Source organism: Euprymna scolopes, chromosome 26 (genome assembly GCF_053919585.1).
Source record: "Euprymna scolopes isolate OS-2025 chromosome 26, ASM5391958v1, whole genome shotgun sequence".
In the NCBI taxonomy this organism is placed as follows: domain Eukaryota; kingdom Metazoa; phylum Mollusca; class Cephalopoda; order Sepiida; family Sepiolidae; genus Euprymna; species Euprymna scolopes.
The window spans coordinates 1,064,057-1,086,122 of NC_136507.1; the positions used below are offsets into that span (position 1 = coordinate 1,064,057).

At 37.8% G+C, this 22,066-nt stretch overlaps 1 protein-coding gene across 1 annotated transcript in view; it reads right to left on the reverse strand.

Annotated features, from left to right (window-relative positions):
- Positions 1-22,066, reverse strand: part of LOC145247883 (TATA-binding protein-associated factor 172-like) — a 303,920-nt gene that overhangs the window by 131,832 nt on the left and 150,022 nt on the right. Inside the window, exons 19-20 of the mRNA XM_080109494.1 lie at positions 11,209-11,346; positions 721-872 (exon numbers count right to left, since the gene is read on the reverse strand). Of these exons, the coding sequence (XP_079965620.1) occupies positions 721-872; positions 11,209-11,346 (290 nt within the window). The remainder of the gene's footprint in view (positions 1-720; positions 873-11,208; positions 11,347-22,066) is intronic.

Sequence of the window (22,066 nt, forward strand, 5' to 3'; positions counted from 1 at the left end):
CTACACATGAGAGCACCAGATCCATTTTTTTAGGTGGAGAAATTCTACTTTCCACAAAGGAATACTTTGAATTAGGACAAACACTATTCCCTCACTTTACAAAAAATTCTCCAAGAGAAGATGAAGATGAAATGTACTATCATAACAGATACTACACTTTAAATTATTTATTTGCAAAAATATATCAAAATACACTTAATCTCACACAAATTAGGCACAAGGTCATTAAAAGAGTGGCGATGAGGATAATGTTGATCATACTCCCACATACCTACTTTTACCTAAAATGTAATAGTATTGAAAACTTATTTAAATAAAAAGTTTTCAACACAATTACATAAGAGTAAGTATGTGAGAAAAACAAAAAAAAACAAAAGGAAAGCACTGTAATTTGGGTCTTCAAAATGTAAAGATATTTTTTTTACACATATCTAAAGTTTGATTGCTTTAACTTAAAGTGTTTTTTTCTGATTTTTTTCAACAAGTGATAATCTGTATTTACTTTATTTAAATCATTCTTTACATAAGCAATTATTTATATTGATAGTAGGACCCACAGGTCCTACTATCAATATAAATAATTATATCATTCGTAATATTTTATCACCCATTTTCAAAATTAAAAAAAAAATGTTAAAGAAAAAACTTTTGGATAGAATTATAATTTTGTATAATTTAAAAACAAATATTAATTAAGATAATAACTAAAAGATTGAATACCTTGATCTTTCTCCAGGTGGTCCAGTATAGTGAAGTGGATTTAAAAATTGTGAAGATACAAATTTTTCAATTTCATAAACCCAATGTCCTGTCAGTGTTGGTGGACACACAACAAGTGATGGCAAAGCCGAACAGTCAGGATTGTGAGTCGTCTATGAATTGAAATGGAAATCAATTACAAATTTAATTCAAACAAAGCAGTAGTGCACAAAAGAATGGAGATTCTATACAATAACCATTTGGAACTTGTAAATTCAATTTCATGTTACAAAATTTGGAGTAAAATAAAACAACTATGCTTTGTTTTCATATACAAAAAATCTTTACTAAGGACGAAAAGGTTTAAGATGTGATGTTGTACATGACAAAGTTTTAATATCTTGTTTACTAGGCATTGGTGTTGTACACATTTTTATTATCGCTCAAACAATGATCAGCTTTTTTAAAATTTCTGTGAATTAAAATTCAGCTGATATAGAGAACAGCTCATTTTCAAAATTTGATGAAAAGATAATTCTAATTTTTGAAAGTCAAGCTTCTATTTTGAATGTCTTGATTTTATCTGAATGTTTTGATAAATAAAAATAAAAAATTTCTATAGTAAAAAATAGAAAGAGAAAAATACTGTTGTGAGTATTTTCAGTTGTAGAAGTGATGACTGTCGTACTATCAGTAATAACAGTCCCATCCAGTCCTCCTCTCACTCTTCTCCCATATCCCTTCTTCCAGTTTCGGGCACACAATCAAGCAGTTCCAGTTTGTAGATTCAGTGAATAAAATATGTTTCACTTTAGTCTCCTCGCACCCTTGTCTAATTCCTAACCATCTGCACTTATTAATATCACAACATGGTGTCAGAAGTGGAATGTAAAATAATTAACAGACATCTATGGTTATCATAGAAATTCAAAACAAACTGAGAAACAAAAAATGAAAAACAAAAACAATCGAGTCATCAATCTACACATATGGGGACACTACACAGTAACTCAAAAACAAGTTGTATTAATCACGGTGTAAAGTGAACTTACAAAATACAAGCATCAACCAAGGAACTCCGATAGAAAGAAATATATAGAGTCACAGACTGAGGAACATAATACATTAAAAAAAAAAAAAAGAAATAAAAAACAGTGGGAAGCACTGTTAAAGAACATCAAGACAAGACACTTCGTAAGATTAGCGATTTGTTATTGCTATTATTATTTTTATAAAAGCAAACAACACAAACTATTGCTCAACCACTCACTGTAAACAAATACAGTATGGCAATCAGTTAATTTTGTGAATCTATAACAAAAAAAAAAAAAAACACAAGATGCCCATGCAATAAAGCTGGGAAAAAGTATTATAACACCTGTTACTTTTGTGGAAAAGGCCATTATAGAGGTGAATGCCCAACAAAAGGAAAAACCTGTGCAAATGCTGAAAGACAGCGATGAGGAAGACGACCACTCACCAACAGAGGCATACTTCCATACCATATCAGGGCTCAAAATAGCAAAATCCCATACCCCAGCAGACGCTAGGGAGGCATATGCAGAATTGAGTAAGGAACAAAAGATCACAAATAAAAATAAAGGTGGAGGTGGGCACAGGTGCCATGAGCAACCTCATCCAATGGGAATGTTTCAAACAACTCAAGCATGTACACCTTCGAGACACTCTAATCCGACTATTCGCCTTTTGTGGAGGCCCAACACTTCCAACAGGAGTGTAATGCGTGCATAAGATTTAACCAATGTAGCTTTCACTGGGGCATGGGTTGTACAAACCAAATTTTCACATGATGCCAAGTATTGGAGCAACACTGGTGCTATCAAAAGTCAACCATTGTTTGCTTTGTTGATTTTGCAGCTACATTCGACTGTTGATCGCAAATGCCTCTGGAAGATTATGAGATGTGACGGTTCCCTACAAAACTGCTCAATCTGATCAAAACTTTTTACAAACATACCAGAACCAAGATCCGCTGCTAAAGCAAAGATTCTGATTTCTTCAATGTCTGATCTGAAGTTCATCAAGATTGGGTTCTTTCACCAATTCATCATTAACCCCATCTTAAAGCAATGATTAACTGGTGTTCCAGGTGTACTAGTTGGGCAGAATTTTATGGTCACTGATCTAAACTTTGCTGACAAAGTTGCTAGTATAAGGTGAAACATACGCAGATATCAAAACTGCACTTGATGGTATTAGAGGTGCAGCTTTGTGAGTTGGCATGAAAATTAATGCCTCAAAAACAAAGATTCTCTCACCCAACATCCTTCAGCTCCATTCAGTTGCTTGATGAGGAATTAGTCAAGAGATTGACAACTTCAAATATCTTGATGCTACCTTCACAGGGCAGAGGGAAAGATAACATCTCAATCTGAATCAACAGAGCTTGCTCTGATTTTTGTTGATTTTGATCATAAAAAAAAAATTCAACTAACAACCAAATGCCACATCTTGGCAGGATAAGCTGCTAGAAAGACCATATCCTGCCTTGACAGAGTTCAAAATAGATTTTGTAGCCTAGTAGGGGATGCCCTTTTCTCTTCCCTGTAACCTCTTTCTTACAGAAGAGACGTTGCGAGCCTGTCTCTGCTTTATTATTATTATTTTCATGGCAAGTGCTCATCTGAGCCCCAATCTATGATCCCCACACCCTTACCAAACTTCATGAGAAACACTTGTCTAGCTGAAAACGCTATAAATAATTTTCCCCACTAGTATTAAAATTAAAGTTTTCCTTTTAACTGCCGAATACTGTTAAATGTTCATGCAAAAAAAAAACAACACTTGCAATGCTCTCGGCACACACACAAAAAAAACGACAATCCTTTTTTTCTTCCAGTTTCGATGTTCGTAGAAAATCCGTCTTTCTTTCTTCCCACTGACATGCAAATTAACCGTACATTCGAACGACCTCGAGTGAACAATTTTCCCAGCTTTTATATCCTATCTAGAAAAAAAAAGGAAAAGACAGGAAAAAAAAAAGCTTCTCCCATCATGGCCTGCCTTCCCAAGATGCCCTTCATGTATATAAATGAGCTAACTATCCTTTCCTTCTTCTTTCCCAAAGAGCGATGCAGATACGTCCGGTACGTTTTTTTTTTTTTTCTTTCTAACCATATACCCCACACGACCCCCTGATCTTCGAGATCAATAAGACACTTCATAATCCTTCATCCAAGCAGGCCTCCTCCTCTCACATTGAGGCCTCTGGGGGACAACTTCTTGTGGGTTAACATTTTCAGGTTCACTACAGACATTCTCGTCCGGTTGTAAAGAACCACAATGTAGGGCAGAGTCAAATTGGGGTGCATCGTTAGCTTCTTGGTAGATCTCGACTTCCTCCTCTTCACTGCCATCAGTGCGCACCGGCAGGGTTACACGACGCAGGTCTAGGATATGCCGGGAACGCCATTCACCATTACGTTCTTCGACTGCATTCCCGTTACGATCCCCCTTCCCCAGCGAGTGGTACATTTTGCATTGGGGGGGGGGGCTTCACCCACACCTCCTCGCCCACTTTAATGGTAGCTTCTTCACCCTCAATTCCTACCATTTTGTTGCACGGATGCCGCCATTTATATGCAAAGATGGCTCCATGATGCACAGTTGTTTCATCTTGTCTGGTTTTCGGTGAGATGTTGTACCAAAACATCGTCTCCATGGGTGAAATGTTGCTTTTTTCCGCAGCAGCCTTGATGGTGCGATGATTCCTCTCCACTATCCCATTGCCACTCGGCCGATACGCTGACCTAAAAAATTGCCTTACTCCCCACCTATCACACACCTCTTTAAAGGCTTCTGATCAGAAAGCAGGGCCATTGTCCATTAACAGTTCCTCAACGGCCCTCTCTCCAAAACTATTTCTTCGATGACCCCTCCAATCGCTCATGCAGCTTCTGCCCTGATCTCTCTCCATATGGCAAACTTCCCCGGTCCACAGTCGACCATCGACAGATACAGCTTATGGCGATAATGGGTCACATCAATGGCGAATTGCTTCCAGTCCTTCGCAATGTGTAACTCCTGCTTCGTGTCTGGATGGTCCGGAGTCTATCGATTGGCACTCCTGACAGTGCTCCACTACCTCCCTGACCTCCTTCTCGGTGGTTTCTGGGTAAACCTCTCTTGCCAGGAATAATGTCCGTTCTCGACCAAAGTGGTGCATTTCATGTAACTTTTTAACTTACTCCCCTACACAGCATACTGAGGAAATCTCCTTTTTCTCTTGCAGCCAGGCCTTCTTTACCCGTGTCATCGAATCTGCCTTATTCTTTTCTGATGGGACCAGCACTACAGATACCCTCAATTGGAATTCCACTATCAAATCTGCAAGTGCTCCAAGCCTGCGCTTGATCAGCATTTCTGCAGCACCTCTGGTCCTAACTCTCTTATCGCCAGTCACAGGCGACCTGATTCATGAAACTACCGTTGCCGAGTCGGATTTGATTTCAATTGTTTTCAATCCCCACTTCAGGGCCAGATTGATTCCGTTCATAGCGGCCTCCAGTTCGGCTACGTTGATATGGGAATAGTCGTTTTTCTTTCTTAGCCACGCCGCATCTTCCACAGTTACACCTCTCATCTCTAATACAACGTCCAATGCCAGACTGCTGGCATCACACTAAATCACCCCCGCGTCTCCGCCGCAGACGTACCATTCCCCCTTTACTGGGCCTTCTTTCGTCACTCTCATGATGATTTCTTGTAGCATGTTTGTGATCTCCTTCGTCACACGACCTTCCCAGCCATCCGTGTCCGTTTGTCGTTTAATAAAGCTGCACGCTATCCTGAGCTAGCCGGCAATTGGATAGTGTCCCACCAGTCTCCCGCAGACCGAGAAGAGTTCTTGTTTTGTCAGGTCGGTTCTGATTTCGGGTATTGCATTCCCTCGTCTAAAGACAAGGCTTCCTTTGCCATCTTGGCATAGTTTCAACCCCAATGCCGCTCCTCCATCCAGGGACTCCGTCGGTTTTGCAGTCAACCCATACCTCGCGACATGGCCTCTCACTTTCTCCACTGTCACCTCTACTTCCTCCCTGAGAATGTCGTCAATGTATGAACTAGTGGCCTTGTTCACTGTACAGTCTTTACTCAGCACTGTCTTCAGCACGGCAGTCATAATTTTGGGGGCTGAGCTCAGCCCAAAGCCTAACCTTGTCAGCCAATACATCTTCCTCTTGTACCGGACCAATTGATGTTGCCAGAGTTTCTCATCTACATGAATCTAGAGATAAGCCGACTTCAGGTCAACAATCTTAGTGGCCCACTCCATCCTCCTCCATTTTCTCATAACCTCTTCGCATACGTCAATCCCCTTTCAGAATTCCCTCCTCTATCCACCTCTCCACTTCTTCCTCGAATCCTTTTCTTATGTCTCCTTGCAGTGTTTTCTCATAGCAGCTTACTTTGTTTCGTAGTTCCGGAGGCCCAGAGATCCATTTCCATTCCACCGTCCACCTCTCACCATCGAACCTCGCCAGAAAATCCTTGTCCTCGATGCAGCAAGCCTCCGGTTTTTGCATTCTGATATTTCTATCACCTTCCACTCCTTCCATTCCTACTGCGCCGTGGCGTCCGAAAATTACTTGTCCATTGCCCAGGCAAGTAAACTCAGGAGGCAAATGCTTTATCACATAACCCAGGTTCAATCGCAGCCATTTAATTACCTTTCAGTGAACGTAACACATTTGGTCAGACTGATATCCTTGAAGATGCATTGATGATGGCTGGTGTTTCAGCACCCTCGATGATGTCTCTAGAGCAACACAGGAGGACTCCAAATACCAAGATCTAATTTCAATCATCCAAACTGGCTTTCCTAATAAGCATCATGATGTAGCAGGTCACTCCAGAGTGTGGCACTGCCTCTCCACATTCAATGGAATTGTATTATTAGATAAGGCTGATTATCCCACAGGTCTTGAGGAAGGTTGTTTTGGATAACCTTCATGCTGCCAACCAAGGTATCTCAGATATGTAAATCCAAACAAATCAATGTGTTTATTACTCCGGTCTTGATCGATGCATCAAAAACTATAGAGACAATTGCCCTTAATTGTGCATAACATGTGCCATCACATACACCTGAGCCACTAATCTTTACTAAATCTCCAGAATAGCCATTCCAGCAGATTTGCAGAGACTATTTTGAAATTGGCTCACATGAATACCTAACCATTGTTGACAGATTTAGTGGTTGGATCTGTATCTATTCCTTGAGGGTTCATGAAGTCAATGGAAAGACATCTTTCGAAACTTATTTGTTACATATGGTGTTTCCGAAGAAGTAAGCTCTGATGGTGATCCAAAGTATATAAGCGCAGGGTTCCAAACTTTTCTGTGTGGCATACCCTCAGTCAAATGGTAGAGCTGAGCTAAGAGTCAAGACAGCCAAAAGGATTATGCACAATAATGTTGATACCAATTGCAGTTTGAACACAGACGATGCTGCTCATACTTTAACACTGAAACACTTCTATGCCTGATTTGAAGTTAAGTCCTGCTCAAATTCTATTACATCAGCAGCTTTGTGATGGAATTCCATCTCATCCTCAGCACTATCAGTAGGTCATTTCTGCAGAGGATAGAGAGGCATTCTCTGAAAAGCACAATGAAGAGTTTTTGAAGTTGTATAATTCAAAAGCACACAAGCTTCAGCTGTTACTGTTAAGGTCAAATGTCCTGTTACAAGATAAAGACAAAAAGTCTTGGTGGTCGCATTGTGGAAGTGTTACCCAATTGTCGATACAGAATGAAAATGTTCCACTCTGACCAAGTCACATTCCACAATAAGCGTTTTCTGAGGTTGATGCCGCCAAATGCAGTCACTGGTCATAAAATCATCCCATCAGCTGGCAATCCCAATACTGCTCATATCTCCACTCACTCCTGCTCCGATGCCTGTTGATGCTCCCCCTTTTAATCACTCATACCATTGTGTTCGATGATTCTGCACCTGATCATTTGTCTCAGCCTGATCTACCTGGCCATCATCCTTTGCTTAACCTAGTCACGGATACTAATGTTAAGGATGATCCCCTGCCTGTGGAGAAAAAATTAGCTGTGCATTGGGAAACTTGCTACCGTTCAACAACCCCAGTTTGAAAGAATAAACTTGATTTGAATGAATCCACACGGATTCTTCTGGACTATCAGGAAGGAGTTGAACAATATGCTCCTCTTTGCTTTTTGTTTATTTATATGTTGTTCATTTTATTTCAGCAATTGACTAGCCTTTAGCCACTGGTAAATCTCCATTTGGTTCACTTCAAATTGTATAGCTGCCATTACCCAAAGGCAGCATGCATTCCGACGATTTGTCCACCACAAATCAAGTACAAATAAGCAAAAGTTTATAGAAGCTAGAAATAATTGTAAAAAGCTACAACTAAAAGAATGCATACTGAAGTGATGAGAAGACGTATTCAGTTGCAGAAAATAGGAACTTGTGATTTCTCGAAAATTTATAATAGTGTGATAAATTATGGACAATCAATAATTCCTACACTGTCTAATAACCATGAGGTCACTTGCACAGCGACCGAGAAAGCTGATCTGCTTGTCTGGTCATTTGCTTCCAACTCCATCTTACCCTCTCCCCTCAAACTACCCCCTTTCTAAATTTTCCTTTGTGAACAGAAGCCACACTTGTAGATCTGAAAATCACCTCTTCTCACGTCTGTGATATAAAATCCTAGACACCTCGAATTAAAAAATGCTCTTCTGAACTAGTTTCTCTCTCCAAACTCTTCAATTGTCTAGCTGAATCTTACTTCCCTGATAGCTAGAAAATTGTCTCCATTGTACCAGTATTCAAGAATTCTGGCTAAAGAACTGACCTGTTCAATTATTGTCCCATCAGTCTCCTGTCCCTTTTCACTAAAATCTTTCAGCTTTAATCAATCAAGCACTAGTTCACCATCTTGTAAATGCTAAGCTTCTGTCTGACCAACAATATGCATTTAGGCAAGCTCGCTCTACTGTGTACATTTTAACTGTCATCTCTGAATGCATATATCATACACTGGAGAAGAAAGAGGAAGCTAGAGCTGTAGCCTTTGGCATGACCTGGCAATTTTTTTCTAGGCAAGAGGGAAACCCAGGTTATCCTCAATGGTTCTAAATATGATATGCAGGGCTGCCTAAGGAATTGATCCTTAGACCTTATTCCTGATATTTGTCAATGACCTGATAAAATTGTCTTAGAGGAGTATATTTACTAATGACACTATCCTCTATAATAGACATGAGGGCAAAACAAATGTACACATATCCAAGGTAATGATAGAAACCCTAGAAACTGACCTTCAATCAGTAATGGAATAGGGCCATAAGTGGATGGTAACATTTAATGCTACTAAGATTAAGCTTCTATTCTTTAACTATGAAAAACCTTCTCAACCAATGATTACCTGAGAGCACATTTTTCAAATCCGTTGACCTAACATTCACAAACAACATGAATTGGAACAAATATGGAAGATGTTGTCAAAGCTGCTGCAAAGAATGTGGGCTCCCTCTACCATGCAACAAAATTATTCACACTAGAAAGCATTTTATATCATTACAAAGCCACAATTCGACCATGCGTGAAGTATTGTTGCTACATCTTGGCTGGAACATCTGCCGCTAGCTTTTCACTCTTAGTAGTAATGCCCATCAACCATAAAAATGGTTTTAATAAATAACCTACATGATATATTTGAGGAGTTTTTAGGAAAGTAATGATAAAAATGTTAACACAATGAAACAGACATTTTGCTTCAGATTTTTTTTTTTAATCTCCGCAGTGTTTAGAAACTCAGTAACATTCCCCTATGAGGAATTTGATCATGAAATTTAGAAAACAATTAGAAATAAAATCAATCTCATTGTACAAAATGAATTTATCCATTCGTTTTTTTATTGCTTAAAAAATAGAACTTTAATATGACGTGTTTCAAACATTTTTTTCTAAATATTTTTTGTATCCAATTAATGAGTAAATGTTTTTATTATTTTCATACATTAAAATTATAATTCTGTCTTAATTTCGCTTTTGGTACTAAATGTTTTTAAAAAAGGGTCTCCCCCAAATTGTAACACATTTTCAGCGAAAGTAAACAATTTAAATAATAATTACAATCTAAGCAGCAGCTGTTGTTGTTGTCAGCTAAGTTTGAAATCATTGAGTTTTGTGATTTACATTTATTTGGAAAAAAAAAAGAAAAAAAAAAATTTTTGTTTAAAATTAATGTGATTTGGGATTCTTTTATAAAATTTCCTTACAGAAATATTAGCTTTCAAATATATTTAACTTTAATTGTAGTAATAAATAGTTGCCAATTAAAAAAAAATAAATACAATTTAATTTTTTAGACGATTAATCTAAAATAAACTTGGTGGAAAAAAAAAGAGAAGAAAAAAATGACAACAAAAATAATTTAGAATGGAGTGAGGATCATTTTTGCATATAAATTTAACATATAATGAACTCCCATTTCCTGCCCATTCTTGCCTTTTAGAGCAGTTTTCTATATAAATTCTATATAAAAGGCATCTTGATCAGAACTTTATGTTCAATGATGAAACAGCTCATGATTTTTAAGTGTTCTTATTGGGTAGCCTAGCTTGAATGATAGCAATATTTATATATATTTGAGCCAGAACAGGTAGAGTCAGTTGAGTTTATGTGAGGCTCAGAAACAGACGAGCCTTTAAACTGTAAGTTGATGTGTCCAGTTGGGAGATATGTTTATCCAATTTTCCAAGTCTGCCATAATTGTCACTGAAAACATTGTCACTTGTTTAAAAAGGAAATCCTTTTGCTACAGCGATGACCAAGACCACATGATTAACACTACAATGTTTAAATTAAGCACGGAATTCAGATGAAGAAAACAAGAGGATGATCATAGTTTGCATAGTGAATGCAAACACACATTCACATCACTGGTATACATTAATATTTTCACAATATAGCAATATTAATTTTTGCAAAACATGTTCATCTATTTCATCATGTTCAAACAGAAACAATCAAAAGAAAATAATGTATGTCTATTTATTATCTCTTTCAGAAAGAAAATCTAATTTTATTCTCATCGCAACATATCTACAAAGGAGTTATTTTCTAAATAAAAATAATTCATACTAATCAACAAAAGAATTTGATACTTGAAAAATATTTTGAAAATAGCTAAAACAGCTGAGATTAATATGAATGAAATTCAATTCTATAAATTCAAATGCAAAAACTTTTATTAAGTCTTAGAAAATAGAAGGTGTTTATTTATCGCTACTAATGTTGACAAGGTATGTCACCAGTAGCTATATTGAAATATCAAAACTCAGTATTCTAGAGTTATAATTACAAAATAATTCTTTTTTACACCATAATTCACTTTTTATTTTTATATACACTCATTTATGCATGTTTTCATCAAAAATAAAAATCACTAAAATAGCAAACTATTATTTGTATAAAGTTAAAAAGAAAAAAATAATTACCTTATACTCTTCATCTCGTTTCATATGGTCACAAGATAAAATGCATATTGACTGCAAAGTTTTTCCAAGGCCCATATCATCACATAATATGCCATGTAATTTATATTTGTTCAAAAAGGCCAGCCAATTTACACCATCCTACAAAATATTTTTAAAATAGCAATTTTATAATATACGGTAGAACCCCAGAATACAGTGGCCCTAGGATACATTTTTTTTCAGGCTACAATGTGGAATACAATGTTTTTCTAACCCCTGGTTATGGTATTTGCTCCACCTTACGGTGTTATTTATAATGTTATTTAATTATATATACGTGTATTATATACTGTACTGTATTTTGTTACTAATTTTTAATGCCGTATTCCAGGGTTCTACTGTGTGTGTGTGTGTATATATATATATATATATATATTTCCACAGTCAAGCAACATCATAGCTCACAAGACATAACAGCCAACAAACCTTACACTGCCGATGCTGACATGTGCGCCAGCAAACTGAGGGAATGTCGCCAGAAGGGCTCCAATGTGTCAATATTAGACCTATGGGACAATTCCAGTATTTTTTCCGATTCTGATAGAATTACCTAAGTACTAAATTACTGATTCTGATTCTTTATAATTTTCTAGATATTTAACCATAAAGTTGATTACCATAAAAACACATGTAAAAAAAAACCCATTTGGGCTCATCATTAGACATATCCGAACTTGGGATTCGAAACCTGAGCTTCTTGCATGCGAGGCGAGTACTCTGCCACATGAGTAAACGTGCCATACACAAGAAAGTCTATAAACTAACACAGATCAAGCAAACCGCGGCGAAATTTGAATATTGAATGAACCTACTTTGTCTCGAACAAGGGATGTAGTCATCCAACCAGCTATAACCCAAGCCGATGTCTCACAAGTAAGAGTTTTATATATTAGTGATGGGACAATTCCAGTATTTTTTCCGATTCTGATAGAATTACCTAAGTACTAAATTACTGATTCTGATTCTTTATAATTTTCTAGATATTTAACCATAAAGTTGATTACCATAAAAACACATGTAAAATGTCCATATATTTTAACAAACGTAAAAGCAGATTTGTGAGTGTGATCTCTTTTGGTTTTACTGGTATAAACTAAATAACTAAATATTTATTATTTTATTATTATTACCATCAATACAAGATTTTGTTTTAAACAAAATTAAATGAAAAAAGATAATTAAAATTAAGTATTCCTATATCCAAGTATATGAAATATTTGTTCTGTGGACATATAATTGGTAGAAAGCCAGATTTTCTTTTTGTTTAAGAAAATAACTATATTGTTTTTAGGTTATATTACAGAATTCATTCATATTCACCACATTGTCATATTATTCCATCTCAATGTCCACATGAAAATTTCAGTTTATTTTGGATTATTCAGACTATTCTCATCATAATATTTTCATGTTTTAGCTGATATAAAATCCATTTTGACAAATTCGGAAACTTTTCTTGAATTTTGAAGTAAACCTTTTATCTAATCCATGAGGGTAAATTGTTTTAATTTTATCAAACAAAATGTTAATTTTATATTAGTTTTATTGTTTGTAGTAAAGTAACCTTCAACCTCCATAAGACTGTCACTTAGAACTGATTGTTAATAAACACTGTTACCTGTTACGCTATGCATCTTCTACTAGTATGACTTTCTGGAGCCTTACATTTAATCTTGTCTAGAATGAATTGTATCGAATTCAACTTCAATCGTCACCAACGCTTGCAATAGTAACACAATAACCTCATGACTATAAATGACATTGTTTTCTTCCTCTCACTCAAGCTTGCTTTTTATGCAGTTTTTCATCCTGTCTCATTTGCATGTGTGCCCTCTGTTTTCTCATGATCTCGCGAGACCATAGTTTATAAAACACCAGGCACTATCTTTTTTTCTCTTTTCCCACCCAACACTTCCCTGCGGCAAGTCCACCCCTCCTCCATCACGCCACCGCTCGCACGCACATCTACACAATGCACAAATATGCGGACGCTTGCTACTCTGGTGAGTATTACACTCCCCCGATCTGATGATCACACAGAATGCACTGCAGGGTTGGTCTCCTAGTCCGCTTATTTCTGCGAAGGGGCACATTCATAGGTTCTGGTTCTGATTCTGTTTCCGCCGCGTCAGATGAGTTATAATCATCACTCTCTGGTCTGTTGATTTCGTTCATAATTAGCTCATCACTTGAGGATTCATTGCTCTCCTCTGTAGATGTATGATGCACCTCAGAAGCCGAGCGAAGATCGTGCACATGGCGCGGGGTTCCGTCAACTAGGACCGACTGCTGGCTGATCACCCCAGAGATTTGTCCTCGCTTGAATTTGGTGGTGCACCGGTTTCCAAGTGGTCTCACCCAAACTGGATCCCTACCTCATATTTGGCATGCCTTTTCTGGTTGACTGGCTGTGCAGCATCAATTCCCTTTAGTCTAACACGATATGTGTATATGGCATTGGTGGCGCTGTTGTAGGTAATTTCCCATCCTTTTGCGTGACGTTATACCAATATGTGGCCTCCATAATAGTACATTGCTTTCTGGCAGCAATTCTCTTAATGGTACGGTGGCTCCTATCAGCAATATGGCACATGAGCGCATCGCAGCCATAATCGGACGGCCCATTCATTTAACAGCTGCCGAACTTGTTGGCTGTAAAAAGCAGCATCGTTATCCATCAAGATCTCTTCCGGGGCACACCGCTCAAAAAGATTGATGACAAGATGCGAACAACACTTGCTGTGTTCTGTCTAATCATGTATCGCCATACCGCAAAACGTGTGGGTCCACAATCAATAAGAGTCAGAAAGGATTGACCACTATAAAGGGTAATGTCCATTGCACCCACTGCCACACCACATCCCTTGTTCGTCCAATCGTCCTTTTCGCCATTGATCTGGTGCAGGACCAATAAACTGACACGCCTAACAGTGCCTGACAATCTGCTTGACATCTGCCTTTGTCACTACTGGGTCCACACGTTTCACAAAATACACTGCTCTCTTGACACCTGGATGTCCGCTCTGTGCATGAATCTTTTGTATTTGACATGGGCTAATCGCGCCAATTGCAATTGCGCGAGATGGAGCAGTGTGCTCCACACCCATCTTCACAGTTCCATACCATCTGTGAGGTACACGGGTTAGTTGGTTGGCATGATTACAATGTGATGTTACCAGCGTTACCCCCACTGATAGTCCATACTCAGAGACCAGACTCTTCAGCATATCTAGCCTTCGCCAAATCAACATCTCGCTGGCTGCCTTAGTGTGGATTCTTGTCCATCCTGAAAGCGTGACACCCAGTGATAGATGCAGAGAGAATCCGTGTACAGGGGCAGTTTCTTTGATTGCCATTGCAGAGTGAGATTTTTTCCCTTTACAACAGAGTTCAGCTCTGCTAAGTTGATGGGTCGTAGCCAACATGTGTCTTCAAACACATTCCCTCCTTGCTCTAATGTGACTCCCAATGCCAATGAACTAGTGTCGGCCCACACATTTACGTGGTCTGCATCAACACCATTTTCCACGGGCAGGGTCCTCCTTGTTGACCCTCTCCAGGGTCCCAGTTACTATCAGAGTTAGAAGAGCATCGTCAAGCACATCGTCTCAACCTGTGGTTACCAAATTCAGTCTGCGTTTGATGACACCCATAGCTACACGGAGCCAGACACAGGCTCGTAAGAGTCCAACAAGTTTCCCACACCAGGAAAAAATGGTCCGCCTCGTAACAACATCAGGGATGCTTGGAATCCCACTGCCACACCTCCATCGTAGGGTGTCGTCTTCCTCACAGACGTCTAATCCCAATATGCGTGCTCCATCCCTCAGACGTTCAGGATTCTTGCACTGCAGACAAAACTGAGCAAAGTTTTCCCTGACACACGATGCAGATTTTATGTCCTCATTGATGTACACATCGTCAATGTAGGCTGATGTTGTGTCCTCAACGGTCTTTTCTTGAGACAACACGGCATTAACAATGGTCTTCATGATCTGCGGTGCCATATTCAGATCAAAGCCGAGTCGAGTTAGGCAGCACCTCTGACCCCGAAACCACACTGTCTGGAACGGCCACAGCGTCTCATCTACTCGCACCTGCAAATAGGCCTTCCGCAGGTCTAATATTGACACATTGGAGCCCTTCTGGCGCCATTCCCTCAGTTTGCTGGCGCACATGTCAGCATCGGCAGTGTAAGCCTCAATGTAATTCCTCACGATAATCCAGCACTTGTTATGCTGGATAACCGCCATTAAGGGTATCAGACCCTTGGGTGGACCAAGCTTCTCAGGGTAGGCGATCAGCCATCCATCTCGGATCCACGCCTCAAGCTCTTGCTCATATTCATCACGAGCCTCATCAGGTATAGGGTATTCTGCGACACAATTCTTTAATTCGGTTGGTGCCCTTCCCTCGGTCCACTTCCATGACACAGTCCAGGCCTACTAGCTACAGTCATAGCCCACCTTAAAGACAGGGCAATCAATGCGGATTGCAGCACACCGGGTTTTTCAAAAGCGCACGCTCCCGTCGCTTTCGATGATTACTCCTTCCAGTGCCTTGATAGCATTGTATCCCAGCAGTACGTCGAACCCCAGCAAATCCCCTTGCGTCACCAACACATTAATTTCCGCGGCCGCACCAGAGTCCGTGTGGACCTTCACGGTTCTGGCTCCACAGTATGCTTGTGTCTCACCACCTATTGTGGTGAGTTTAATGTTCCTTTTAGTCCAGGTCCGACACAATCTGGCATTCATGATGATATGTTAGCAGCCAGAGTCGAGAAGAGCTGAGCAGGGCACACGGTTCACGTGTAACCAAGTTATGGGGTTGATATGCCGTTATAGAGAAAGAGCCAAAAGAACGAAAAAATAGAACGATCAAATGACTCTTTGGTTAGAACAGACAAAGGAAAAAGTATGTCAAGAGATACTTATCGTTGTAACGGTCAGAGTTTGGAGTGAGCTGGCTGTTTATTTTGAAACACAGAATTCGAGATGAAATGACAGGCGGTTGTTTATTTTAGAAAACAAGGTTTGAAAGCTGATGACAGGCAAGTTTTCTTGTTGTAAACAAATACAAACTCGTGATGTTTAAAGGGCATTGATGGATATGTATATATTCCTCGAACACAGAGAAAAGAACAGAAGGAGAAGAGAGGAGGGGGAGAAGAGAAGGAGAAGAGAGAATTCGATTTTGGCGAATTCAGATGGTGTTAAAGTCGGGCAGAGAGGGCTTTTGACTTAAAACACGTATCTCCAATGTCCGAAAAACTTATCTGAACTCGAGTCACAAGCTACCGTTTTAAAATAGCTACAGCCAACTTCCTTCAAACTCTGAAATATTATTAGACCATTATTATTGTAAATAAACCCAGATTAATTGTTTATTCGTGTGTGGAATCGTTTTTATTTCCTTTTTCACCACACTAAAATCCATGGCTCTCTTATCGGCGATGTTCGCCGGTAAGCGATTACACAACGTCAGGTCCGGAGTATAAATTTAGACGACCAACTGATAATTCTGTCACTACCAATACCAGCAACATTAAAACGGCTAAGAATTATCACCGGCAGTGGTCACTGGAAGGACGAAAATAGTGAGCTGCAAACCGCCAGAGTCGGGTCGTTTTCAGGCTGCCGTAATTGGAGTGGAAGAGTTCTGAGGTCGACGATCGTCTCAACCGACCGGCTGAAGGGGGTGACACACGTACACAGTTATTGTAGGTTGCGTGTCACTTAGATCTTGTCTGGGGAGCAGGGCGGTGCTGATACCCTGCCCCCTGACGCGTTTCCCGCACAATTTTGGTTGTTTTTGTATTATGGCATATCAACCTTTTTCAGGTTATTTAATGCCGAATCTAGTTATTTTGAGGAACGATTTTTAATGGAGTATATTTGTTTTTAAGTCGGATTCTATTTAACCCATAGTTGGGACCCTAACAGGTACTACCACTCCAGTTCAGAGTGGACCTGGGAGCAATGGCAATTAAATATTGTTTTCTTTGTAGAATCGATTTCTTACTGTTACAAAATCAGTACATTCAATTAATATGTGTTTGATTGTGAGTGATGTTTGACAAGGTATACAGATGGGTTAGCTTTCTTTTTTTAGGAGATATGAGTGAGTTAAGTGAGTATGGCCTATTTTTATTCTTGTTAGTTTGACTTCTTTTCTGTTTAGTTTTGTATTTTGTTCTTTCTTGTTTTTTGGCATGATTTCGTAAAGTTTGTTGTTAGGGTGTTCATTCCAGTAGGTTTGCCATTTCTCTGTTGTATATGCGTTAATACGTCTTTTTAGATCTATGTATGGAATGTTAAAATTTGCATCGATTGGGAGATTTAAGGCGTTTTTTGCTGCAGAATTTGCTATTTCATTACCTTTAATACTGGAATGGCTCGGTATCCAGCAGAAAATGATTTCTTTTTTACTGTTTGGTTCAGTTAATTTTTGGAGTAATTTTGCGATTAGGAGGTTGTCTATCTTTTTATTTTTTAATCGCTTTTAGAGTAGATTGGGAGTCTGAAAGGATTATAAATTTGTTTTTTTTTTTGTTATTGGAGGCGAGTTTGAGAGCTAGGATTAGAGCATGTATTTCAGCACTGAAGATTGAGGTTTCTTTTGGGAGGTTTGATTGTTTTATTGAGTATTGCTGCACTGGCTGTTGCGTTATTTTGTATGGATGTGTGTGTAGTCTGGATACTTTTCTTTGATTTTATCAAGATCATCATAAGTTATTGGATGAGTATGTTTCTTTTCATATTTATTTAAACTTAGGTCGATGTTAGGGGATATGATTTTCCAGGGAGGGGTTTTGAGTAGGACAGTTTTGTGAATTTTAGTTATGGGCAGACTTGCTTCTTTGGAAATCGATTTTATTCTAAGTCCAAAGGTTTTGATTGCATTTTCTTTTTGGTCAAGAAGGTGTTTACGGTTTGGATTTAAAGTGCTATTGTGTGCTGGGTTTGTGGGGTTGGCTGTAAGTTTTGTGTAGTATTTTAGACCAAGGTTTTGATTTCTGAGCATTGGAGGAGTTTCATGTGCTTCTGCATACAGGCTTTCTACAGGGAAGGTTGGAAATGCTCCTAGTGCTAGTCTTAGTCCAGAGTGGCATATTGTGTTGAGGGTTTTTAGATATGACTTTCTGGTGGATTGACATATGAAGCTATCATAATCTATTTTTGATCTAATTAATGCTCTATATAGTTTGAGTAGTGTGTTCTTGTCAGCCCCCCAATCTGTATGGGCGATGACTCATAGGAGTTGTAATGCTTTATTACATTTGGTTTTGATGTGATTGGTGTGTGGAATGAAATTTAGTTTTTTGTCAAAAATGATTCCCAGGTGCTTGTGTTCATTTACGAATGGAATTTTTTTGCCTTCAATCTGTAAGGTTGGGTCAGGGTGGAGTTTGTGTTGGTTACAGAAATGGATGCATTTTGTTTTAGTTTTGGAGAATTTGAAACCATTTTTAGCTGCCCATTTATTAATTTTATTTATGTTATGTTGTAGTTTTCTTTCAATAGTGTGAGTGTATTTAGATCTGTAGCTGATTGAGCAGTCATCTACATATAAGGAGCTATGTATATCAGAAGAGAGTTCTTTTATAATGTTATTGATTTTTATGTTAAAGATAGTTGTTGATGCCGCCTTGGGGCACTCCTTGATTTTGTGGGTCTGATAAAGTTGAGTCTATGTGAACTTGGAAAGATCTGTCTGTTAAAAAGTTTTTTTATGAATTCAGGTAATCTGCCTCTTAGTCCGATGTTGTGGAGATCTTTTATGATACCGTATTTCCAGGTAGTTTCATATGCTTTCTCAAGATCGAAAAAAACAGATGTTACGTGTTCCTTATTGATAAAAGCTTCTCCGATATAATTCTCCAGGTTAGTGATGTGGTCTATACATCCTCGATTTTTTTGATATCCACACTGGACTTCAGAAATTATTTTGTTGTCATCTAGATACCATATAAGACGGTAGTTAATCATTCTTTCGAACGTTTTGCATAGGCAGCTTGTGAGAGCTATTGGTCTGTAGTTTTCTGGGTTTGATGTATCTTTTCCCAGTTTGGGTATTGGTATTATTGTTGCATTTTTCCATGAAGTTGGGAAATCTTTTTTTTCCCATATTTTATTATAAATTTTGAGAAGGAGTTTTAATGATTCTGGTGGAATTTCTTTAAGGAAGCTGTAGTGCACTTCATCTGGTCCTACAACTGAGTTATGGGATTTTTCTATGGCGGTTTCTAGTTCATTGAGGGAGAAGATTTCATTGTAAGGCTCTTGGTTTTTGGAGTTAAAGTTTATTTTGTTTAATTTTCTATTTTGTTTCCCAGTATTGAGTTTTATTTCTATCCATGAGGCTATTTAGTTTTCCTCTATCATGTTTCTTAAGTACTTGAAATTGTCTATTGTAGTGTTTTGATGAGTTTCCGGCAAAGGTTTTAGCTAGTGTGTTAGCAATATCTTTTTTATCAGTTATTTTCTGTTTATTTGTGAGAAGGTGTTTGATTTGATTCGGATTATATTTTCCAGTTATTTTCCTAATCATTTCCCAGACGGTTTTGGGTTTAGTGGTGATGTTGATTTTGTTGACAAATTGTTGCCAGCAGGATCTTTTGCATTCTTTGTTTTTCGAGTTTTAGCTCTTTGGTGTTTGTATTCTATTAAGTTGTTCGTTGTGGGTTGTTTTTTAAATTTTCTTAAGGCTGCCTTTCTCTGTCTAATGGCCGTTTTACATTTTGGATTGAACGATGGTTTGTTTTTTTTTTTACAGGAGGAGAATTTTTGGGTACGCATTTTTTGGCTATTGTTATGAGTACTTCCGTGAATTCTTCTATTGTTTGGATTTGATGTTCTGTTAGTTTTAGTGAACAAAGTTCTTTAAATTCAGCTCAGTTGGCTTTGTTTGTGTTCCACCTGGGTATGTGGTTTTGGATGGAGTTACTGTAATTGATTATAATAGGGAAGTGATCACTTCCACAGGGTTCTTCATAAGTGCTCCATGTATAATCCAAGAAGCTTGATGGATCACACATAGTAAGATCAATGGCACTGGTTGATCCGTTTGTTGGATTTAAGTATGTGGGATTTTTTTGATTGAGAAGGCACAAGTTATTTCTGTTAATTAATTGTTCAATTTTGTTTCTTTTTGAGTTTGTGACTTCGCATCCCCATAACGTACTGTGGCAGTTAAAGTCTCCTAAAAGAATGAATGGTGAAGGTAGTTGTTTTATTAAATTTTCTAGTTCATTTTCATTTATTGGTTCATGAGGAGGGAGGTATATTGAGCAGATTGTGATTGTTTTGTGTAATGTGACTTGAGTTGTAATTGCTTGGAGATTTGTTTTGACAGAGAAATTGCTTTGAGGTATGTTATTCCTTACAAGAATTGAGGTGCCTACATTAGCACGAAGGCCTGTGTTATGGAAATAGTTGTATTGTTCATAGTTTGGTGTTTTGAAATCGTTATTGTTTTGTAGGAAGGTTTCTTGTAAGCAAACAATGGCTGGGTTGAAGAGTGAGATAAGTATAAGAATTTCATTATAGTTAAATCTTATTCCACGACAATTCCATTGGATAATTTGTTGTGTTTTATTTCTATCCATGAGGATGTTTAGTTTTCCTCTATTTCCATCTCTTTAGAAGTAGAGGGTTTATCTTTTGTCAGAGTTTGTGTCTTTGGTGAAGTGTTTTGCTGGGTTTTTTCTTTTTTTTGTTTAGATCTGGACGTCGATCTGGATCTTGTTTGAGATTTTGCCGTTTTGGCTTCTTGTTCATTTTTTCCCTCTTTATTACTTGTGTTTGGTTTCTTTTTTTTATGTAGGATGTTTTCGGTTTCCATTTTTTCTAGAATTTGGAATCTATTTTGAGTGTCTATTGTTGGGTTTTCTTCTTTTCTGGAACGTTCTTTATTTGCTGTTTTATCATTGCTTATGTTTTTATTAATTTCTGGTGGTTGTTTTGTTGGATTCTGTGATAATTTTTTTAATGGTTCTGTTGTTGATGGAATATTATTTTCTTTGTTTGGATTTGTTATTTCTATTTTGTTTCCCAGATTAGAGTATTTTTCTTTTAGGCTATTTTGAAATTCTGGCAATTCTTTAATATTTAATGTAATCAGTTTGTTTATCAGTTCCCTATATTGATCATGTATTTAATTATGTTGGCATGGTTTAGTTGTCTTTTTTGTCTCAGCATATGTGTTGTCTTTCATGTACGTCTCAACTATTTTTCTGGCTTCTGGAAAGGTTGTGTTTTTTTTTTGTACTTTACTTGTATAATTTCTCTTTCTTTTTGATATGTTTTGCATATTTTAGAGAAGACCGGGTGATCTTGTTTGCAGTTAGCACATTTCACTTCATTTATGCATTTTTCTTCGGTGTGGTCAGGCTCTTTGTTGCCGCATTTTCCACATATTTTTATCCTTTACAGGCTTCTCTATGATGTCCATATTTTTGGCAATGGAAACATCTTAATGGGGCTGGGATATATTGGTCTACTTTTACATTTAAGTAGCCAATTTTTATTTCCTTAGGTATTGTTGATTTGTTAAACGTTAATATGTATGTGTTGGTTGTTATTATTTTATTGTTTCTTTTTATATTTATGCGGATGTGGTTGATTACTTCTTGTTTTTCTAATTCAGCTTTTATTTCTTCTTCAGTTGCTAGCGATAGTTCATAACTTCGAATTACTCCTTTCGAAGTGTTTAGTGTTTTATGGGGAAAGACTTTGCACTTGTACTCATGGAAGTTCTTCATTTTGAGTAGAGATTGAGCATCTCTAAGATTGGTTATCTCAACTAGTAGATTTCC